Source organism: Crocuta crocuta, unplaced genomic scaffold, assembly GCF_008692635.1.
Source record: "Crocuta crocuta isolate KB4526 unplaced genomic scaffold, BGI_CrCroc_1.0 scaffold119, whole genome shotgun sequence".
NCBI lineage: Eukaryota > Metazoa > Chordata > Mammalia > Carnivora > Hyaenidae > Crocuta > Crocuta crocuta.
The window spans coordinates 4,277,620-4,301,429 of record NW_027551562.1 but is presented as its reverse complement, the minus strand read 5'-3'; the positions used below and the strand labels follow the sequence as shown (position 1 = coordinate 4,301,429).

The following is a 23,810-nucleotide window of genomic DNA, read 5'->3' as shown; positions in this document are numbered from 1 at the left end:
AAATGGCAGACGAGGAAACAGAAGCCAAACAGACCCAAGTACATGCAGGGCCAGGGTCACACGCTACTTGGGCAGAGGTGGGTTCATGTCTAGGTCTGGGCTTCATGGCTGCTCTTCTCTCTCACTTCCTGTGTCATCTTGTTTTATTAATTACATATTTTTTAATGTTTATTTTTGAGAAAGAGAGTGAGTAGGGTAGAGGCGGAGAGAGAGGGCGACATAGAATCTGAAGCAGGCTCTAGGCTCCGAGCTGTCAGCACAGAGCCCGATGCGGGGCTCGAACCCATAAACTGAGAGCTCATGACCTGAGCCGAAATTGGATGCTTAACTGACTGAGCCACTCGGGCGCCCCCTCATGTGTCATTTTAAATAAGAGGTTCACTTGTGAATCAGAATCTACTTTGTATCTTACCTCTTTACCTTTGAATTTTTCTGTGTCAATTTTTTAAGCTGGTGGATAGCACACATGTAGAAAGTATGTCCAGAATAGACAAACAGCTCCGGGAATGTTCACAGACTGAATTCACTGTGTGTCCAAATGGAACCCTGCCACACCCCAGGACCTGGGTGAGGGTGACCCCAGCCTGACTCAGAGGGTGCAAGGAATCATGTTGCTTTTCTACCTTGTGTGACCGGAATCACGCCTGTCTTCGGAGTCCGGCTTCTCTGGCCTAGCGTCCCTGCTGCACAGAGACAGCAACATAAGACACGTAAATGGGACAGCAGCATAAGACACGAGAGTAACTTATGTGCATGCTCCGAATTGGCTGGGCGGTGGCTGATGGTGACGAGGACAGAGTGTCTGTGGCTGCGGTTGGGTCTGATTCACCTGCTGGGTTGGCTGGGACTGGGCTGCCAGGACGGACCCACCCCTCACTGGACAAGCAGCATGTCACGTGGTGACTCCCTCAGGATGGGCACCGGGCCTGGGGTGGGTGTGGGGTGTGTGCTCTGCTGCTGTGCGCTCACCTGCTGCGTGCCTCGCGGTCACCTCCCTGGGCCCAGCTAGAGTGAGGACAGCAGCCTCTCCCTCCCTGGATTAAGGCACAGGGTAAGTGGGTGACAGGCACACCGTGGCGTCTGGCAGAGTTAGGGGCCAGTAAATGCTGGCCATGTTTTCCTTACCGCCTACTTCCAACCTGGCAGTGGAGGCTGTGGTGCCCTGATCGGCCACCAGAGGGTGCCGCCAGCACACATATGGCGGCCACTCGTTTCCTGCGTGTTGGTAACAACCCATGTTTTTGTTTTTGTTTTGTGATTTGCTAGAAAAGCTGTTTGTCCTCTCTGTGGTGGCCCTCTGTTTCCTCGTTCTGGACCTGTTGCCAAGCCGGGCAGTGGACGTGCGCACTAAGCGTGTGTGCTCTGGGTGGGTAGCACCCGCGTCTGGAGCTCTCATTTTCCAGCTCGTTGCTCCCGGGATGAACGGCTGTCGTGAACTACGACAGACTCGCAGAGGGCCGAGGCCCCCTTTTGGTGCAGCCTCTCTTCTTAGTTGTAATTAATCGTTAGAAATGAGTCCCTAGCCGTGATGAGGGCTGTGGGTGGGGAACCCGGGCTTGGGTTCCTGGCGGTGACCTGCTGTCGTTACAGGAAGTAATGTGCTGTCCCAGCACCGTGCTGGCCACCAGGTGAGTGGCCCGTCGGAAGGTCTTGGTCAAGTTTTGACCTTGGGATTTATCTGGCTGGCCTTCTGCAACTCACTAACTTCTCTGAGCCCTGGCTTTCTCCTCCCTAAGCTGGGGATGATGATGATGATGATGATGATGATGATGATGATGATGATGATGATGATGATGATTGGGGTGGTGCCGTGGACTTAGCTCGTCACAGGTCAGTGGGGAGGATCAAGTGCCATCACAGACATGAAGCTCTGTGTGAGCGAAGGAGGCAGTATAATATCACTCAGTTGCAGGGGTGGCAGGGAAGGTTGAGGGGGCTGCTTTGGGCCGTGAAGTGTTCATGCCTCCCCTTCCTACGGCTGACATGTGGGAAACTTTCCTAGAACCTCCAGCTTTGGGAGCTCCGGTGGCTTCTACGGCCCGGCCTCCCCTGATCCCCAGTTGTCTGCGCACCCGGCCCCGCCCACTTGGGCTTCCAGCACTTCAAGGCTTGGCTGTCTACACCCACCAGCCATCTTGTTATCCTGGGTATAACGCTGTGTGAAGGATGCCTTTTCCTTATTGATTCCAAATCGAAGTCTATCTTGCTCTACTGGTTAAACCAATTTCCTTTATTTTCCCTTCTTTTTTCTTTTTTTGTCATCTGAATGCTGTGCATTTTTGTCATCCTAACATTTCATATGGAGAGAACGGCATAAGGCATAATGTCTCGTCTACCCTTGCCTGGCCAGTCTCGTGCCTCACTGCCCCCGGGACACATATCAAAACATCATCAGCCGCGGGAAGTGTTTGGTCCTGTGTCCAGAGTCTGTGTGTCCGGCTCAGGGTCCGCAGCTGTGGCCTCGCTGCTGTTTCCAGCCAGCGTTCGGCCCAGACTGCCTGGGGTCGTGCCTGCCTCCCCCAGGAGGGAGGCCCTGTCTTGTCACTCACTACCCCTGTATTCCTAATACACGTTTAAGTGGGTCTTTAAAATTTCTTTCTTGGGTTCTTAGGCCCGTGACCACGACCGGGGAGGGTCTCCGAAACAAAGCATCGTAACTGGTCTTCATAATGTGCCTGCCCAGAGCCGGTCCTGTGCNCGCTCTGTCTCTGTTTGCTCAGACAGGGCCCCCTGGCTCTCCCCGGCAGGCTGCAGCAGCCCGCAGGCCACCCGCGTGGAGAACCTTGTCTCAGGTTGTGGTTGGAAGCCTCTAGAACGGGCCTGACCCACAGGCTTGGTCTGTATTTAAAAACCTAGAGATTCCAAATACAGATTCAGCTTTCTGGCTGCCATCGAGCTGGGGGGCAGCCCCCTTCCCGCGGGGCAGGCCTCCTGTGTGCCTCACGGGTCTGCCTCCTTCGGGGCGGGGCTCCTGCCGAGGAGGCCGCTGTCCTGTCCTCGCCCCTCCTGGGCAGGCTTCCACGGTGGGCTTTCCAGGACCAGGACTTGCCGCCCCCCTCCGGATGGCACCGTCACGTGCCTCCCTGCCTTGAATTTGTTCTCCCCTCTCTACTCTCAGGGCTGTTCAGGCGTTGAGGCTCTGCTCCTGTTGGCTGGATTGCGTTCCTTGTTTGTGGAAGCTCCCTGCTCCTGCCTCACGCTGTGCTGCCACTTCCTGGGCCAGCTCCAGCTCCCTCCCCTGCGGAGCCTTCCTCCGTATGCTCTCCTGTGGCCTGTGGTTAGTATGCTCTTGTATAGACATGCCCACATGCACACATGTACAACATGTGTTCCTTCCCAATCTGTTAGTTTCTCGTGCGCTGACCGAGTAGCTTTGGAACCATGTAGGCCTGAATTTGATCCTCTCATACAAGCGACAGCATCTTTATCTGTAACATGGGGTTGTGATACCTTCATGGCTGACTTGCAGCTCAGGGCCGCCTTGTACAGCTGTGCCAGTTGCACACTGCACCAGGGCAACACACGTAAGAGAACTCCTTCACTTCGCAGACTCGTGTATTCCTTACAGCAGCTTTCTGCAAATGGTAGCAAAATGTCGTGTTTCAAGAAAATCAGTATATGGTGACCACTTTCTGACAGGGGGAGCTAGTGACTTGAGGAAGGGTTGCATTTCCCCCTCTCTCGTAGAGGTGTCTGTTAGCAGCAGCCCTCCTTGTCAGGATTGCACGTGATGGAGCATGAAAGTGCCTGGTGTTCAGGAAATGTTTGTCTTGTTCTTTCTGGAAAGCAGGGTTTCAAATACCGTCATGGAAGTAAGCCTGGAAGTGGGGCCCCCAGCCGCAGGTGTGCTGGGGGTGCTGGGACAGGAGTGCGGCTCGAGCCAGGCTCTCCTGGGTTCACGGCCAGCCTCCCCTGCAGCACTGAGACCGAGCTGCACTTCAGTGGGGATCTGGAAGTGTTACCGAGTCCCACTGATACAAAGACGCACGTTGTAGCACCACTAAAATCCAGAGGCATCTTACAATCTGTGTGATAAGAAACCAGTGTGTCTTCCTTTATTCGGCAGCATTTTAATCCTTTTTAGTGGTATGTAAAATACCAGTGCCTCTTAAAATAGATGTTGTCTCAGATTTGAGGAACTGCAGTAATAAAACCCATTTCTTAGGATGGTTGTGAAGATTCAGTATGCCTAGCGTGAGCCCCGCACCTTGCTGGCTTGTGGTGAGGGTTTAATTGATTTGAGCTTCCTGCTCTTCTACTTCTTCTTCTTCGAATTGCCTGTGTTTTGGTTACAGCAAATTCCCAGTTGTTGTGATGACGACGTACACGGCATATTCCCAGCTGGTGGAAGGGTCTGTAAAAGAAACCGAACAGAAGATAATGTTTTGTTCTAAGCCAAGCCTCCTTTCCTGAAGATAAAGAAAAAGGTATTTTTGATTGTACGAGGCTGCACAATGAGACTTTTTCATCACATTGGCTGCGACAGCAATCTGGCTTTATGTTGTTAAAATATTTCCACTCTTATTGGAAAGCTGCCAGCACTTATGAATTTAATAACTTAAGGGCGAGTGAAAAGCAAGAAAACAAAAATATTTAACTCTGAAAGAATTTGCCAGCCCTACTGTTTTCATAAGATAGATCATTTAATAGGATCTGAGCTTTGGCTGTTGAGCTCTCTTTAAGGTGAATCAATCCGAGTAAACGATAGTTGCAAAGGAGAGGATGATTTATACTAATCAAGGAGAGGAGAATTTTTTTTAAGCTAAAGCTTTTAAATAGAGTAACCTAATAGTCTAGTAATGTAGCATTTTGTCTTCTTGTGGGCATTGATAAATGTTTAAGCATGTCGATAATCATCGATTCATCTCACATTTATTGAGTGCCTACTGTATCCCCAGTGCTATCAGTGCTGAGGGGAAGATGGATGGTGTTGGGCTGGGTGGGGCTCTGGCCACAGGTAACGGGTGCGCCAGGGCTGGATGGTGCTTGACACAGACGTGGGGTGCCCGCCCTTGAGGGCCCACATCACCCGCCATCCTGCAGAGGTGGGCACAGGGCCCTGGACTGACCCCTTTCTGCTGAGCCACCTCACTCCGCACTTCTGAGCCCTCCATTTCTCATGGGGTGTTTGGGATTGGATGGCGTGAGGGTACACCAAGCAGGCTACACGCTGCTTCTCAAGTTCAGGGTCCTTTCCGGAGGAGCCACACCGGCAGCCAGAGGTCTGTTTTGTCTGCCATGGTATTTTTCATTTTTTTAAACTTTGTATTTTGAAATAACTTTCCAGGAAGTTTCAAAGATAGTACCAAGAAGTCTCGTGTACCCATTAACTGATTTACTCCTGTGGTTACATTTGTTTTTTGGTAAAATGTACATAAATGTGAAATTTATCAGGTTAACCATTTTTTGGTATGTGGCTTAGTGGCGTGAGGTACATTTATAGTGTTGGGCAGCCACCACCACGGTTCATCTCCAGAACTTTCTCATCATCTCAGCCCCACCCAAGTTACGTCTTATGTAATTGATCACGTGTGTGGGTTCGTGGTCCACAGGCAGAACCGTTGTTGACATTTTGCCCGTGTGATGAGGAGTAGAGATGTTATCACCATCTACACACCCCTTTTCCCTCCGTTTATCATTGTGGCAAATGTTTCTTCTGCAAATATTGAGAAGCACATCAGACAGACGTGTGCTTTTTGCTTCAACCGACAAAAATAACTTTAGGAACTAAAAGGAAAAGGAAAATCTGATGTATTTGCCCATGTGTTTACACTTTCCTTTGTACTTTTTCCCCTTTTGATGTTCCAGGATTCATTGTTCTATCATTTCCTTTCCATTTAGGGAACTCTTTTAAGCTGTTCTTAGAGGTTAAGTCTGCTGGACAACTTTTTTAGTTCCCCTTCCTCTGGGACTGTCTCGGTTTGCCCTTTATTTCTGAAGGATGTTTTTGCTGGTGTAGAATCTAGGTGGACAATTGCTTCCTTGCTGCACTTGAACAATGCATCACTTCCTTCTGACCGCCATTGTGTCTGTTGGGAAATCTGCTGTCACTCAGATAGTTTCGCACACGGGAAGTTGTTCTCTGGGGTCCTCCTTTGTCTCCAGTTTTCAGAAGTTTTGAGTATAATGTGCCTTGGTGTAGATTTCTTTGGGCTTATCCTGTTTGGGATTTGCTGACCTTGAAAATGTGGGTTTATATCTTTTGCAAGATTTGGAAATCTTTCAGCCATTATTTCTCTGAATACTTTCCCAGCTCCATTGTCTTTCTCCTCTCTTGGGCCCCTGATGCCACACAAGTTAGATCTTTTGTTATAGTCCCACACATCCCTGACGCTCTGTTCATTTTTTTCAGTCTGTTTTCCCTGTTATTCAGATTGTGTGCCTTTTCTTGTTTTGTTTTCAAGGTTCTTGATTTCTTTCGTCTATCTCTTCCATTCTGTTTTGATTCTTGAAAAATTATGAGGAATGATTTTTTTATTGAATTCTGGGCATTTTAGGTGTCATGAAAGTCCGGATCTTCTTTACATCTTCAAGTGTTTTAGCAGGCCCCTCTGACACTGCTCTGGTGGGGACTTGGGGTCTTGCTATGTTACTGCCAGTGAGGGGAGATGTCCAGGCTCCCTCCCTGGCCTCTGTTGATGGCTTCGGGAAGATGTGCCCCAGTACTGCTGGGCAGGATGGAGGTTCAGGCTCCCCACTGGGCCTCCTCTGATTCCAGCCCAGCAGGGAGTGGGAGGGGTGCTTCCTTAATTGCCTGGTCTCTGTGGAAGTCTTGGCTTCCTGCTCGGCCTTTGGGCAGCAGTGTGGTCTAGGGGCTTTGGCTATTATTGTAGGGTGGCTGGCGTCCTGAGCTCGGTGCTGGGAGCGGGACCGGGTAGGGGGAAGGGTGGATGGAGGGAGGAGAGGCCGGGGAATTAGGGCCCCTGAGGGGAGGGAAAGGATCCCCGTGCATGATGTTTCTCTGTCTCTGTCTCTGTGCTGCACAGCACAAGGATAGAAGGATACACGCCAAAGTGCTCAGTGATGCCGTTGTTCTCAAGGGGCTGATAAGCAGGCAGTCTCTCTTCTATAGGGTTCTGTATTACTTAGCTGTATTACGATGATGATAGTAATAATCATAATCAATAAAATTAAAAAGCTCTGTTATGGGGACCGGGAGACCTGGAACTCCTGAATCCTATCCTGCTCTGGTCATCCCGCCTTGAGAGTCCCAGAGGAGCTGAACTCACGAAGGACAGCAGCAAAACGGACAGCATGCCCGATCGTGTGCTGATGCCGGAGCGTCCTGTGAGCTGGCCGGAGCATGCGACTTCAGCTCAAGGCTGAACTGACTCTGTTTACTCCAGGGCCTGGGATCTGGGGCTGGGGTCCCCCTCAGGAGCAGGCCAGCTTTAGCCCACACGTGTGCTGCCTGTGGCCAGAGTAAGAGGTGGGACCTGTTAGCTCTCGGTGAGCCTCCCCAGCATCACAGGGGCCTCCTAACCGACCTGCCCGGACCTCTGGGCCCATTCTACCTCATGACCTTCTTCCAGGAGTGGGGTCGGAGGCTTGCTCGGCCTGGGTTCCCAGGCAGGGTGGTGGTAAGTGGGCAGAGTCAGGGGTCACAGACAGGATGTGGCTCTTCCTGGCCTGGAGTGTTTGCAGATCAGAGTTCAGAAAGGAGGACTTGCTTATGCAGTTATTTTGAGATTTTCCTTCTTAATAGTATAGCGTAGCTGGCTGAAAGCTGGCAAACACTTCATAGAAATGGAACACTCAGAGCCCACACTTCTGTGATTTTCCTTGTATTGAACATGTGGTCTTCTCTCTGAGTCCTTTTGTTGAGGACGAGTGCGCAGTAAGTAATTGGACCTAAAAATGCATCCAAATTATAGCATCTTCATCAGAATGAGCTGACAACATAATTATGATTATATTTCAGGGTATAAGATACATTTTTTCATACCCATCCAGTATAAAAAATGAAAACAGTTCCCTTGTTGTTATTTCGGTGGGATAACAATGATGCGCGTTGGGGGAGGCAGCCCGGCCTGACGCCCCTCCCATGTGTTGGCATTTTGCTTCCTGCGCTTCTCCGCGGAGAGCGCGGCTTCCCTCCCGCCCGGAGGCCAGCGGGACGGTCGCGGATTCCGTTCCGGAGGGAACACGGTGTGTTCTGTCCGGTTCTTTTAAACCCAGGGTGGCGTCGGGGCACCGGACCGGCTCAGTCCGTAGAGCAGCGGCCCGGAGCCTCAGGGCTGCAAGTCTGAGCTCCACGCTGGGGGTAGAGATTACTTATATGAGAAAATCTTAAAAACAAAAACAAAAACAAAAAACAAACTCAAGGTTGCCCAGTTGGTGGCAGAGTAGAGTCCCCTCGCTGGCGGCCCGGGCAGTTCTGAGGGCTGTCACACGGCCACGTGGCGCCCGGAGACCCTGGCCCGGGCAGGCGGGGCCGCACTCCGCCCACCCCCTCAGTTAANCCGGTGGGGGGGGGGGGCACTTGGGCGCGCGCAGATGCAGAAGCAGTTCAGGGCCCGGAGTGCCTGTGAACGGAGCCCCCGCGCCATGACTTTGTGGTCCCCCAAAGTGCTACTCTGTGAAACGTGTCGGAAGCCAATAATACGCACAGGTCTGTTGGGAAGTAGTTTCTGGAAAACCCGAAGATGCACCCGCTCCGGGCAGCCGGGGCGCACTCCTTGGCGGGGCGCAGCCGGAGGGCTCTCTCCCGGGCCTGCAGGGGGCGCCCCCGTGCCCGCGGCCCCGTAGATCCACTGCCCTGAGCCAGAAAGAACTTGATCCCCGGTTTGGGGGTTATGCTTTTTGGAATAACGTTCATTCCAGACCCTGTTGGTTACAACGGTGAGTATTTTAGCCTAACCTGAAGGAACTCCACTCGCGGGGTGTAGCCGAACACGGCTCACGTCACAAGCAGGTCGCAGAGAGTCTGGCTGGTGTCCGCTTCCTGCCGACCTGCCGCGGGCAGCCGGCTCGTCCCCTCCGGGCTCGGTCTCCTCACCGGTGGAACGGGGATGACACAGTCCCTTTTCCGCCGGAGTCGTGAGGTCGCTGTTGGGATGCGCACTGAAAATAACATGGCCTTGTAGGAAGCCAAGAAGTGTTCCCATAATCTCTTCTTACTTGCATGGGAAGCATTTGGTTCCTTAGGAATAAAGCATTTCTTGGAAAAGATAAAATATCGATTGATGCTGTTCATGAGAGAGTTTCATTGAGGAGGCAATGTTCTGCTTTGTTAATTTCTATTTCGGGTGTTGTTTGGTGGGGGGGGCGGGGGGCGTTCCTTTTGGTCTTCATTTCTCCTGCTCCTTCTGGAGAAGCCCTTCCTTTGGATGCAGACGGGGCCTGATTCTGCAGCCGCAGTGCCCGGCCCGGTTCGGTCCTCACTGTGGCAGCGGTCGGTGGGCTCACTGCCTTTCTCTCCTGTCTCCTCTTTCTGGGAAGGGAATNTACGAGAGGTAAGCATGTGGCAAGCAGTAGAGAGGAAAGATGGGTGTTCTGGAGAAAGAAGTTACTGGACTGTGGTCATTGGGTGGGAGGGGTTGGGGTTCGCTGCACACAGGCCATTGCCTTCCCCCTCTGTCCAGTGGTCTTCCAGGGTGGTCTGTGGGCACGCTCTTCCCAAGTGTAGGCACTAAGGGTGCCTTGTCTTCAGAGAATTTTAAAGCAATTTTTTAAAAAGTTTATTCTGAGAGAGACGGGAGTGCAAGCAGGGGAGGGGCAGAGAGAGAGGGAGACACAGAATCTGAAGCAGGCTCCAGGCTCTGAGCTGTCAGCACAGAGCCCAACGTGGGGCTCGAACTCATGGACTTTGAGATCATGATCTGAGCTGAAGTCAGACGGTTAACCAGCTGAGCCACCCAGGCGCCCCTAAAGTAATAACATTTAAATGTTAGTCTGTTCTTTTGTTTTTTTATTATCATTTTTATCTCCCTGAGCCACCAATTCTAAACCGTGTCAGTGATAAAATTACTGCCTGCACTGGAGCAGCCCACTCCCACGGATCCCCCCCCACCAACCTTCTGTGCCACTGCTGCTGCCAGCCTTCATACCAACAGGAGTGGGGCCGGGTGGGTGCAGGTGCAGTGGGCGGGCAGGTGTGGCGGAGGAAGCCGCCTTCTGGTCTTCATGTGCAATAGAAGCAAGGCCAGCGGCCAGATGGGAAGATGGGAGTGAGGGATGGAGGGGTCCGAGATGTTTGCTCACCATCCGCGGAGAGCACGCGGCCTGGAGACCGTGTGCGATTGCCAGGCGGCATTGAGAGCACTTGTGGGGCTAGCGATGGTGAGGGCCCAGCCGTGTGGGGAGCTGGGCGCGGGCACGCGGTGGGTGGAGCGCTGTGGCTTCCTGGTGCCTGCTGTGTTCCCACTGCTATGTGGGCACGTGAGCTGTGTGTCCTGCTTCATACCAGCACCCGAGGCGTTCTTCCTGCCCCTCAGAGATCACCTGGCCTTACAGCATTCAGGGGTAGGGTGGGAATGTCATCTGGGTTCGTCCGGCTTCAAAGCCATTGTCCTTTCCATCATACCAATTCCTCTTGCCATTGTTAAAAATACCTCTAGCTTTTAATTATTCTTTGACCCTAAATTTAAGATTCCAATATGTACCTATAATTATCTTATCTGACTCAAAAGTGAGCGTTTTCCTACCACGTCTTCCTGCCTAGTATAATGGGATGAACTCTAACAGGCTATTAGTAAATATTTGTGAATGGTGGTACTGCTTTCAAATAGGAATTAAGTAGCTTAAAAAAATCAACAGATTCCCATTCTTCTAGTCTGTGCCAGCCCACAGAAGGCGTCTTTGCTCTTGAGAAATGCTATTTTGATCAGTTTTTCCTCGTACCTAATCGGAGAGAGCCTCGCTAGAGCACTTCGTGGCGGTCAGTGCGGTGCATTCATGTGAAGGCTGGGTTTCGCTCTTTCATGTTGCCGTGTCGGTGCCGGAATCTGGGCTGTCGGGTTTGGGTAACGGGGGTCCGTATCAGACAGTATCCGGAAGGACAGTGGTTTTGAATTTCTGGAAAAGAATATTCTGGGGGCACCTTGGTGGCTCAGTTGGTTAAGCATCCACCTTCAGCTCGAGTTGTGATCTCATGGTTTGTGGGTTTGAGCCCCGCGTTGGGCTCTGTGCTGACAGTTCGGAGCCTGGCTCTTGCTTTGGATTCTTTGTCTCCCTCTCTCTCTGCTCCTCCCACACTCACACTCTGTCTCTCTCTCAAAAATAAATGAAACATTAAAAAAAAATTTCTGGCAACTGGAGCCGCCTGAAGTTAGAAGTGAGGTGCTTGCTGTGGAGGTATCCACAAGAGGGACACACACAGTCAATTGGAGGCTGGCCATTGCTCAGAAGGGCAGTGTTCAATATTTTCCTTTGGCGATCGGAAGTGATCATTGTTTTCTTTCAGATGAAATAACACAGTTTGCTTTCCCCCCCCCAACAGAGAACATCTTCATGTGCAAGTGCTGTAACCTTTTCTCACCAAGTCAGTCGGAGCTCCTCTCCCACGTCTCTGAGAAGCACACGGGAGAAGGGGTTAATGCGGATGAGATCATCATTCCCCTCAGGCCTCTGAGCACTCCTGAACCCACGAACCCTCGCAGAAGCGGAGATGGTAAGGGGCCCGGGTGCTGGGTGAGGGGGCCATGGCCACGGCCGTGCCTGCCAGTGACGATGGTGGTGATCTGCCCGCCCACCCTTTGATGTTGGGTTTCTGTTTGCTGGGCATAGAAACCCAGAACGTTCACGTCTCCAACAGTTAACAACTGTCCCGTTGTAGTCCGTTCAAAATAAGATTGTGCTTTTGAATTCACTGTACCTGGCCTCTGTGGGTGCCTCTCCAGGGCCTGGCTTTAGAATGCAGAATGAAGAAAGGAAGGAATGATTGAGTGAATGAAAGGCGGTGATAGCACCCAACAGCATGAAAAACAAACTGTGAGCTTGTTGTCAGATGAGTGTGGGTCTAAGCCAGCTGTAGGACCTACCAGCTGCGTTACCTGAGGTAAATGAGCCTCACTGTGCTCACCTGACAGATGAAGGTAAACAATCCCGTCACAAGGTGGGTGCTGAGGGTCGAGTCAGATGACTTGCCATTGTCACCTTGGATGACACCTGGCACAGGAGACAATAAAGGGATGCTGTGATGACATATGTGATTAATGTATAAGAATATGTGATCTGAGACCCCACATTTCTGGGCCGAGCGTGTAAACCTTGAACAAGGATCCAAATTAAAGCTTTGATTCACACACACTGTCAGGTTCACAGTTGGTGTGAAGTGAGATGCATCTTGTCTGCAGCATCCAGACGTCTCCCACTGAATGGCGTCAGATGCAGCAGGTGGGTGGATTAGAGGACCATCTAGGTGCCGTAATTGGGTCCCCACGGACAGAGACAATGTGTAGTACAGGAGGAGTAGCTGCAGATGATAGAGAAAAAAGCCCCCACAAAACTATTGTTTATGATGAGGGACAACAGCCAGTCTCCCATGCAGAAGTAGTCTGTGGCCATCAGTGTTCCGTCACAGGATTCATTAGCCACACAGATAACTGGTTGCTCTTTCCTGGGAATATTCAGGCTGGCATTTCTAAATAGGCCGGCTTATTGATCATCTGTCTGGCGTCGGTAACAAGGAGAGACTCCAGACAAAAAATGTTTTGGTTAATGAGTCCCTCTGGCTGCTCCCAGGGAGCTCAGAGAAACACGCCTGACAGAGGATTAAGTCGTTGAGAAGCTAAGAGAAGTTCTGCTAGTCCCTGTTAGTGGCGGAAGATGAAACCGAGGAAGCCCAGCACCTGAAGCCAGTGACGGTGAATGAGGAGGATTTGCGTCCTCCTCACCAGCGGCCGGCAGAGGTGTGTCCACGGTGTTTCACTCCCATCACTGGCCGCTGTGAGAAAGCAGGACTGAGGCGGGAACTCACACATGATCACATCTCGGCTGATAGTGCACGTTTGATTCTCTTTGCTTTGCGGACGAGGAGGGGAGGGAGGTTAATTTGTCGTTAAGAATCTACCCAGTAGCCTGATTAAAAACGGGCAAAAGACCTGAACACACATTCTCCCAAAGAAGGCATACAGACAACCAACAGGTGCATGACAAGATGCTCAGTGTCACCACCCACCTGGGAAGTGCAGGTCAAAGCCACAGTGAGACACCGCCTCACAGCCCTTGGAACGGCTGTCCTCTGGAAGACAACAGGTGCTGGTGAGGATGGGTAGCAAAGGGAACCCTGTGTCCTGTCGGTGGGAATGTAAATTGGTGTAGCCCCTATGGAAAATACTCTGGAGGTTCCTCAAAAAGTGGTAATAGAATTACCATATGATCCAGCAGTCTCACTTCTGGAAATATATCCAAATGAAATGAAGGATCTGAAAGAGATATCCACACCCCTGTGTTCATCGCAGTGTTATTCACAGTGGACAGTCTAAACGTCTGTCAACAGATGAATGAATACAGAAAATCACACATACACACACACACACACACACACACACGAATATTATCTGGCCATAAAAAAGGAGAAAATCCTGCCTTTGCAACATGGACAAATTTGGAAGACACTATCCTAAGTGAGATAAGCTAAACCCAGAAAGACAAATACTGTATGATCTCACATATATGTGGAATCTAAAAGAGCTGAATTCATAGAACCGGAGAGTAGAATGGTGGCTGCAGCAGAGGGGGATGGGAGATGACAGTCTAGAGGGTACAAACTTTGAGGTGAATAAGTCCCGGGGATCTGATGTACACCATGGGGACTACAGTGGACAATATTGTATTACATACTGGAAGTCTGCTGACAGAGTAGATCTTAAGGGTTCTCATCAAAAGAGGAAAATGGTTGCTATTGTTGATTGTGGTGAGCATTTCACAGTGTATATGTACATTAAATCATTTTGTGCACCTTAAAAAAAGGATATTGTATAATCAAAGTATACGCAATTTTTGTCTGTCAATCATGCGTTAGTAAAGGTGAAGAAAAAAAAAAAGAATCTGCCTAACGCCAAGGCCTTCACAGTTCAGCCATGCCTCCCTCTGCCACCCAGCCTGGGAGTGAGTGAAGCTCATATGCCAGACCTCACTGTAGGGTCCCTGATGATGTTCACATTCCCCATGTCTGCCTTCCTGTTGAGCAGTTAAGATGCCTTGGCTTGGGGCGCCTGGGTGGCTCAGTCAGTTGAGTGTTTAACTCTTGATTTCGGCTCAGGTCATGGTCTCATGGGTCGTGAATTTGAGCCCTGTGTTGGGCTCTGCGCTGAGCGTGAGGCTTGCTTGGGATTCTCTTTCCCCCTCTCTCTCTGCCATTCTCTCTCTCTCTCTCTCAAAAATAAATAAAATAAACTTTAAAAATGAAAAAGATGCTTTGGCTTTCCAAAGAGTGTAGCTTAACAGACTGATGGAATGAAAGCTTTAATCAGGAGCTATAGTGTTGCTATACCTGTGTCTGGGGTTGAACATCTGTAGACTCGGGTGAATGGATAAACTCTTTTGTAAAATTCATATGGCAGATAGAAGTCACATGGGTTAAGGTATTGAGAACTTTGAGAAAGCTTGTTACAAACCCTTAATTCTATTTTTATTCAGCTTTCCTTATTAAGACTTCTTCCTACTAAAATGAAATGTGAATGAGGTAAAAGAATTTGAATTTTTAATTTCATTTATAAATAATGAATAAATGATAAGAGAGCAGATAGATCTTCTGGAACTCCGTGCGCCAGTGTTTTATAACATATGCGTGTGCTGACTTCCACCACCCTTGCCCTCGTTACTGATGTTAGTGAAAGAGATGGCGGGCTGCTCAGGAGGCCATCCTGGGCCCCACTCTTCCTAGGGATCCCTCTTTTTATCCGTCTCCCTGATAGCCAGTGCACCAGGCCCATGTTCCCGCTCTTACCTGCTCTGCATTCGTGGTCCATCACTCTGTGCGGGTGACCATGTGTTTTTTTTCCTCCTTCATTCTATTAATGTGATGATTTATATGGATGGATTTTTCATACCCGGAGTCACTTCCTGGGCCACACCCTACTAGGTGATACTGCAGAGTCCCTTTTAATATGATGCTGGAGTTGGGTTGCTAGTATTTTGATGAAGAGATTTATGTTCAGATGCAGAGATAACTGTAGGGTCATTTCTCTGACATCTTTGATTTTGGAATCAAAATAGTTTGTGGCCTCACAGAATGAGCTGGGAAGTGTTCCCTCCTCTTTGATTTTTGTTTTGTTCATTGTTGGCGTTGTTGGAAGATTTTTGAAGTGTTAGTGTCAGTTCTTCTGAAATGCTTGCTAGAATTGACCAGTGAAGCTCTTTAGTTCTGGGCTTTTCATTTTTGGTGGTAAGATTTTTGATTACTGACCGAATTTTTCTGATTATGTTAGGTGTACCAATATTTTTTGTTTCTTCTTGAGTTCTTTTCAGTTGTTTGTGTCTTTCTAGGAAATTTTCCATTTCATCAAAGTTGATTTATCAACTGATTTGTTGGCATGTAAATTAATTGTTCATAGTATTCCTTTAGAATTAAAAAAAATGTTTTTGGTAAGATTAATAGTAATAGTCCATCTTTCATTCTTGATTTTAGCTATTTGAGTCTTCCATCTCTTTTCTTGGTGAGTTTAGCTAAAAGTTTCAGGTTTGGTTTTATTTTTTTTTGTTTTATCTTTTGTTTTTCTGTTTAATCTCTTTACACTCTAAGTTTTATTTTATTTTTTGTTCTGTTTGCTGTGCATTTGGTTTGCTTCTCTTTTCTCTGGTTTCTGGAGTTGGAAGAGTAGGCCACTGATTTGGGATCTTTCTGTATTTCACAGAGACATTTACAGCTATAACCTGCCTTGTGAAGTCCACTTCCACTGTGTCCCATCAGTGCTCGTACATTGTGTTTTTCTTTTCATCATCTCAGTGTATTTCCTAATTTCCCTTATGGTCTCCTCTTTGGCCCATTGGTTATATAGGGGTGCCATTTAGTTTCCACGTATTTTTGAGCTTTGCACATTTCTTTCTGTACTTTCTTTTTTAAATTAAAATTTAATTGACATACGTTCCTACATTAGATGCAGGATGTAGAAGATAGTGATTCTATATTTTTATACATTATGAAATGATCACCATGGCGGCTCTAGTCACTATCCATAACTATCTGTGACTGTATCAGAGCTATTACAATATTATTGATTATATTTCCTATGCTATACTTTTCATCCCTGTGACTTATTTTTATACTTGGAAGTCTGTGCCTCTTAATCGCCTTCATGTATTTCACCCATCTCCCCAGCCCTCTACCCCTGGCAACCACCAGTTTGTTCTCTGTAACAGTGAGTCTTTCTGTTTGTTCTTTTGTGTTTTAGACTCCATATGTAAGTGAAATCATATATTTATCTTTTTCTTTCAGACTTATTTTACTTAGCATAATACCCTCTGGGTCTGTCTGTGTTATTGTGAAGGGCAAGACTTCATTTTTTTTTTCTTTTATGGCTAAGTAATATTCTGATGTGTGTATACACACACACACACACACACACACACCACACACAACGCCACACCTTTTCTATCCATTCGTCTATTGATGGACACTTAGGTTGCTTCCATATCTTGGGTATTGTAAATACTATTGTAGTGAATGTAGATATGCGTGTACCTTTTCAAATTAGTATTTTTGTTTTCTTCACTACCGAGAAGTGGAATTGGCGGATTGTAAGGTAGTTCTTTTTTTTTTTTTAACTTTCTGAGGAACCTCCATACTGTTTTCCAGAGTGGCTCACCCGTTGCTTTCCCACCACCAGTGCATGAGGGTTCCTCTTTCTCCACATCCTCGCCAACACTTGTTCCTTGTGTTTTTGATTTTAGCCATTCTGACAGGCGGGAGGTGTAGTTTTGACTTTGCATTTCCTTGATGATGAGCGATGTTGAGCATCTTTTCACGTGTCTGTTGGCCATCCATAGGTCTTCTTTGGAAAAATGTCTGTTCAGGTCCTCTGCGCATTTTTTAATGGTTTTGTTGTTGTTGTTATTCACTTGTATGAATTTTTTATTTCTAATTTCAGTACACATACTTTGTATGATTTTAATCTTTGTACATTTATTGAGACTTGATTTATTGCCTAACATGTGGTCTGGGGAATGTTCCATGTGCGATTGAGAAGAATTTATGTTCAGCTGTTGATGGTGTTAGGTTTTGCTGGTTTATAGTGCTGTCTGTGTCTTCCATTTCCTTGATGATGCTCAGATTTTATATTTGAGGAATATGTGCTCCGAGACTGGAGGAGTTATAGCACACTGAAGCTTACCTAGTCAGTAGGCGGGAGAGTGAGATTGGACCCAGCTGCTCTGATGGTATTTGTGTCTTCTTACACTGCTCTGGGTATAGTCAAATTCATACTATGAAGCTACTTTAAGAATTATTTTCCAGGGCGCCTGGGTGGCTCAGTCGGTTAAGTGTCTGACTTCGGCTTAGGTCATGATCTCACGGTTCGTGGGTTTGAGCCCCGTGTTGGGCTCTGGGCTGACAGCTAGCTCAGAGCCTGGAGCCTGCTTCAGATTCTGTATCTCCCTCTCTCTCTGACCCTCCCCTGCTCACTCTGTCTCTCTCTCTCAGAAATAAATAAAAAACATTAAAAAAAAAAGAATTATTATTTTCCAGGGCACCTGGGTGACTCAGTTGGTTAAGGTTCTGACTCTTGGTTTTGGCTCAGGTCATGATCTCATGGTTCGTGGGTTCGAGCCCCCACATTGGGCCCCATGCTGACATGGATCTTACTGGGGATTCTCTCTTCTTCTCTCTGCCCCACCCCACTTGCATGCTTTTATGCTTCCTCTCTCAAAATCAATCAATAAAAACTTAAAGGAAGAAAAGAATTATTTTCCTTTATTAACTAATTTACTTTTGACCTAAATTTTTCTTGAGCATGTTTTCTCTCTGTCTTTTTTGGTGTATGTATACTGGAAGATTAGTTGCCTGTACAGTTTAATTTTTAAAAGTATTTAAGACTTTAATTAAACTCAGACTCTTAATACAAGCAAATTTCTTCTAAAGTCTTTCATTAAGAACTCCAAGTCTTTCTTTTTCTCTCAATGCGAGTCCATACTATTTGAGGCTTCTAGAAGCTTAGTTTCTCTCCAATGATTTCTATTCAGGCTTAACCTTCACAATTCATTTTAAGTTGAGAGATACTTGAAATGGTTTAATTAAACCTTTAACTGAGCAGTAATTGATTTATTATTTTGGTCTCCCTTTATAACATGAAGGTTCCTAAATCCTTTGGTTTATTTTATAGCCTTTTAATCTTTTTTGCTCATGTAGGAAGTGGTCTGCTTTAGAGCCTTTCATTTTCTCCCCTCTTCCTAATCAAGTCTCTGGCTGTGGTCCAAGAAGAAACTGCCTCGTGGAGAGAATGTGTGCGTGTGAGTGTTGGTTGTGTCTTTGAACGTGTGTGGGTGTGTGGGCGTAAGTGATGGGTGTGTGTGTGTGCGTACATGTGTTCATCCTGATGGCGGCTGGGGCAGGAGGGCTTCCTAGAGCTGGAACTTTTTCATTTTCTTCCACATTCATACCTTCCATAGAAACTCTTCTTATCTCTTCCTTCCCTCCCATCCTGCTTCATTCAAGAAACTTTTTAAAAAATATTTATTCACTTTTGAGACAGAGAGAGGAAGAGAGAGAGAACAAGCAGGGGAGGGGCAGAGAGAGGGAGACACAGAATCCGAAGCAGGCTCCAGGCTCTGAGCTGTCAGCACGGAGTCCTACGTGGGGCCCAAACTCACGTGAGATCATGACCCGAGCCGAAATCGGACACTTAACCAACTGAGCCACCCAGGCGCCCCTCGCTTCTTTCTTCAGTAGCCATGCAGCTATTACCAGGCAGGGTGCTGGGCGCGGGGGGCCTCTGCCTGCTGGGTCCGCCTCCTGGCTGGTGGGTGGCAGGTGGGCAGAGAGGCGGCTGTGCAGTGCAGGGGGGAAAGCACTTCTCTGGGCTCAAGATCGGGCTGCTAAAAGGGGGTCACAGAGTCGAGTCTGAGGGTGAGAGGAAGCTTCCTACAGGAAGTTGGCATCTAAATTTAAATGTCTGTGTTGTCTCTTTTGGACAGCTGCCACCAGTGAGGTCGTGCTGAGTGTCCGTAGGCGTGTTGTACTTGCCGTTCCAGAAACCACCGAACCCTGAGCCCTCCCTTGTTTTCTGGTAGGCAGTGTGGGGGTGGTTAAGGAGCACCTATCTTGGGCAGGCTCATTCCAGTTGTGGAGCTTTCATGTGACAGCCGTGGCTGTGGCCGGCCCACGCGTGCTTTTGTGCAGATTATGAAAAGGCGCCCCCATTCTGGGCTAGTGAGTTGTTAGTAACAGGCTTGCTTTGTGGGTGAACCAGCCCGAAGTGCGATCAGGGCTGAGGCAGCCGGGGCCACACTGCCCCTCGGCTCATGGAGGACGGCCCAAGGATCGCCCCCCTGCCTGCCCTTCGAGGGCACAGCTGCGGAGACCCCGTGCTGGCCTAGGGAAGTGGCTCTTGTCATCTGTCGAAGGGAGAGAAGATGCCGGCCTTTATTTTTGAAGAGGTTATGGGACAAATACATGTTCATACCTAGTGCCTTCGTACGTGGTGAGTGCACGAAGCACCTCACGTCTCCAGCGGCTGTAGCTGGGTGACACCGTCACCACTTTCCTGCAGAGGGCAGAGGAGAGGTCAGAGCGTATTAGTTCTGAGCTCCGGAATTAAGGGAGCTGACACAGGAGTGATATTCACGGACTCGGAGGCAAACAGGGGGCTTAAAGCCTTGCTCTGCCTCTTATTTTTTCTGTGTCTTGCAGCGGATTGATCGATCTTCTTAAACCTCAGCATCTTTTTCTGTAGAATGGGAATAATACCAGTGGTCCCCACAGACATTTGATGGAAATGCACGTGAAGTGCTCTGCGTGGTACCTGAACTCCACGTGCTTAATAACCCCTCGTGGTTGCTGTTGTTGGTGTGACATTTCCACACCGTTGCTGGTAAATCCGCGGGGAGCAGGCCGGGGGTGCCTTGCCTCTCTGGTGCCTCGTGTTCCAGGGCCAGCCATGATCTGTCCCGTGAAGGGGACGCCACGTTCCCCATAAACCTAAAAAGCTCACACTCCAGAGTTTCTGATAAATAATTCATCATCTTCCCATTGCTTCCTGGGCTCGTTGGAAGGAAATGTCAGGGGACTGACTGTCAGGCCCAACAGTGGTAAGAGTTTCACGATTTTCCTAAACTCTTGACTTGGAGTGACGCAACTGAGCTGTGGAGTGAGGGCGCTGGCTTTCTTCCTAGTCTTCAGCACAGTGAAACGCAGACACCCCGCATTCCGCGTTGGCTTTCTTGGTGTGTGAGAAACTCTAAAAGGAAGAAATTAAGGGAGAAGCGCTGAGGAATCCCATGATCTGACGGCCGCCCGGTGAGAGGGTAACAGTTCCTTCAGGGACATGGTCCATGTCAGAGTATGAATGAGCGTGGCCTTAATAAGCAGCCATTGTCTGTAGATCACCTTCTACGTACTACACTCAGCATCTTTAGGGATTGCTTTTTTTTATAAGTGACTATAAATTGGGACAGTTTTATGTTTATTTTTCATATTAGAAACGGAAGCTCAGGGGATGGAACTCAGGCGGCCTATCTCCCAGCTGGGGTTCTCTGCACTGCACACAGTGGCACCTTTAAGGTGTTGACCACCGACCTGTGGGCTACATGACTCAGTGGAAAGATCGGAGTGGGGAGAGGGAAACCCGGACTCTGGCTCTGTGAGCGCAGCAGCAGGTTCTGGAAAATGTGCCAAGTGCCTTAAACCTTTGAGTCCCTCCTTTCTTTTCCTATTGAGGAAATTACATTTGTTACATCCATCTCTTCAGGCTTTTATGAGGATAAAATGAGATAATAACTGGGAAAGTGCCTTGCACACTTGAGTGATGTACAAATAAAGGGCTCACGTTATTAGATTTTTAGTAACATGGAGCTATTTTTTTTCACGGGGCCCATGTTGTCTTCTGATTGAATTTAAAACCCTTGGCTGATGTTTCGAGTCCCTTGCTAGTTCTGGCATTGGATTCTCTGGCTGTGAGGAAGCTGTCCCCCAACGGTGGTTTTAGGACAGGGTTGAAATGATGCATGTTGGCCCGCCCCTTTCTTCCTTTTGAAAACTGTGGATGCAAGAAATGGCCTCCTGTCATCAAACAAGTGATCAACGTGTATTTTACCTATTCAGTGGTGACTATGTCTCCAGCCCTATTTGCGATTCTGAGGGCCCTGGGATTCAATCTTGGATGTGTGACAGAGCTGGGGAGACAGGAATGCACACAGTCCTGAGGCTGTGTCGTGGCCCGCGTGCCATGTGCGGCTCATACTGTTGACGTGAGACCAGCTGGGGAGGCCTCGTGGAGGAGGACCTGAGGGTTTGAACTGGGGCCTGGGGTCTGACTGGGGTGCAGGAGGTGGGCACGGACCCGGGGAGAAGTACAGGTATGAGAAAATTGACTGGGCTGACCTGTGCAGATTTCGGGAGGTCTAGAACACTGCCCAGCAGTTGGGAGAGAGCCCAGCTCTGTGTGTGTGTGTGTGTGTGTGTGTGTTGAGCCATGTGAGAAAGGACCGAGAGAGCCAGGTCTGAGTGTTGTGAACGATGGAAAGTTCTAGGGTGAGGGCGCAGCAGTGAGACAAGGGGTGGAGGCAGAGGAAGACGGGAGCAGGAGGCTGGAGGCCCTGTGAAGGTATCTAGGTGACAAGAAGCGGAGGGGGTCCCGTGGGCAGATGTCCTTGGGACAGATCACAGAGACACGGGACAGAGGGACTCACGGAGGAAGAAGGGGACGGAAAGGAAGCCAATTCTGAGGTCTGGACCGCGTGGTTCCAGGATTTTGCCTGCCAGGCCCAGGTTCTCGGCACTTCCGCAGGGCGGGGCCGGGGTTCTCGGCACTTCCTCAGGGCGGGGCCGGGGTTNGAAGGTATCTAGGTGACAAGAAGCGGAGGGGGTCCCGTGGGCAGATGTCCTTGGGACAGATCACAGAGACACGGGACAGAGGGACTCACGGAGGAAGAAGGGGACGGAAAGGAAGCCAATTCTGAGGTCTGGACCGCGTGGTTCCAGGATTTTGCCTGCCAGGCCCGGGTTCTCGGCACTTCCGCAGGGCGGGGCCGGGTTCCCAGCACTTCCGCAGGGCGGGGCCCGGGGTCTCAGCACTTCTGAGGGCCGCCAGTGGTTCCCAGAGGCAGCTCCTTTCCAGTGCTCTAAAGTTATTCCAAGTTCACTCATGAATATTTAATCTTTCGCCAACTCATTGGTCTTGAGCATCTGCATTATGGATGTGGCAAGATGTAAGATGAGTTTTGTCACCACCGTGTTAGAGGTTTTCAAGGCTCTCAAGGCTGATTCCGTGTCTGTCCCGTGACATCCACATCACGCACCGCTCACCCGTTTAATCCACTGGGATTTATCGGTGCCTGCCGTGGGGGACACCAGGTTAGGTGCCGGGGGCGGAGGGGGTTAACAGGCAGTGAGGACCAGAGCTCTGCCTGCAGGGAGTCCCTCAGGCACGGACCTCTGCGAGCAGAGTCGCACACGTCGGCACCCTGGAGGCCGCTGTCACGTGCAGTGACTCTTCTCTGAGGAGGGGAGGCTGGGTGCCCTGCCGCAGGGAGTGTGCTGAACCCCAGGTGAGGGGTGTAGATGCCCACAAGACTGCTGACCCCAGCCACAAGTTTGGGGGTCCCCGGGACCACCCTCACTCTAACCAGCTAGCTCCAAATCCGGGGGACCCCAAGGGCTCTCTCCACTTCCATAATTTAGTAGAATGAGTCATAGAACTCAGGAAAGCGCTATACTATGATTACCATCTTCTATGAAAAGTGTACGAGTCAGAACCAGACAAAGGGAGAGATGCAGGGGCCAAGTCGAGTTGGGAGAGTCCAAGGTGTGGACCTTTTGTCACCCTCTTCCCCCTGGGGGGTCCCAGACGCCCTTGCATTCTTGGGGCTGTCATGTGTGACAGGACCAGAGTATTTCCAACCAGGGACCCTAATCCCAGCCTTCGGTGTCCAGAGGTTTTAGGGGGGCTCGGTGACCCACTGTGTGGCTGGCCGCCAGGCCCGGGCTCCTCCTGTCGGTTCGGATGAAGACCTCTGTTTCCGGTTCCTCCGGAGGTCAGAGCCAGTCTGACTTGTGGCAGGGCCCGTCATAAATCACGTTGTTAGACCAGGCAGACAGGCACCCGTGTCGGGCAGGACCTTCCGGGGGCCTGGAGGGCACCCCCAGGAGCCCAGGGCAGAGGCCAGATGTCTTCACATAGCCGCGTCCTCACAGCATTTCAGAGGGGGAACATCAGGCCGTCTGCACGGCGGGTGCAGAGTCCCTTCGCGGCTGGGCCAGCACCACAGGCGTCCGTAGGTGTCCCGCAACGTTTCCGCAGCTCAGCGGACGAGACACGCGGTGTGTGTGTCATGGCCTCTTCGCCACTCCTCCTCTGCCGTTCCTTGCCGCTTCAGTAACTTGCACGAGGTCGTGCTGCGGTGACAAAAAGCAAGGAGAACAGTTTTCATGACCGTGAGGTAAACGGTGTGTCCCCACTGCACACAGTCCTTCCCTCGCCTCCCCTCCGGCCTCCCGCACACATCCCCTGGGCCTTGTGTCTACACAGCTGTTTTCCTCAGTAAAACCCGTACGGGTGATGGGATTGAAGTGTCTTGAGCTCTCTTTTGTTTCATCTGGTCTCTGTCTTTGCCTTCCTGTCATTAAGTGCTTTTCCCTCCGCCACTACCCCCAGCCCCCGTCTCCAATGCGCCCCCAATGGTGGGAAGGCAGTGACTGTGCGCACTGCAGCCGT

General features: G+C 49.7%; 1 protein-coding gene across 3 annotated transcripts in view; it reads left to right on the top strand.

The window, feature by feature from the left end:
• The first annotated feature begins 1,496 nt into the window (after nucleotides 1-1,496).
• The window catches only part of ZFAT (zinc finger and AT-hook domain containing), a 171,631-nt gene continuing 149,317 nt past the window's right edge, over nucleotides 1,497-23,810 (top strand). The window contains exons 1-2 of one of the 3 annotated variants that reach the window (XM_077749961.1): nucleotides 1,497-1,628; nucleotides 11,441-11,611. In XM_077749961.1, coding sequence (XP_077606087.1) covers nucleotides 11,452-11,611 — 160 coding nt within the window. In that variant the 5' untranslated portion in view covers nucleotides 1,497-1,628; nucleotides 11,441-11,451. The remainder of the gene's footprint in view (nucleotides 1,629-11,440; nucleotides 11,612-23,810) is intronic. The other 2 variants (XM_077749962.1, XM_077749963.1) reach the window with 2 other exon arrangements.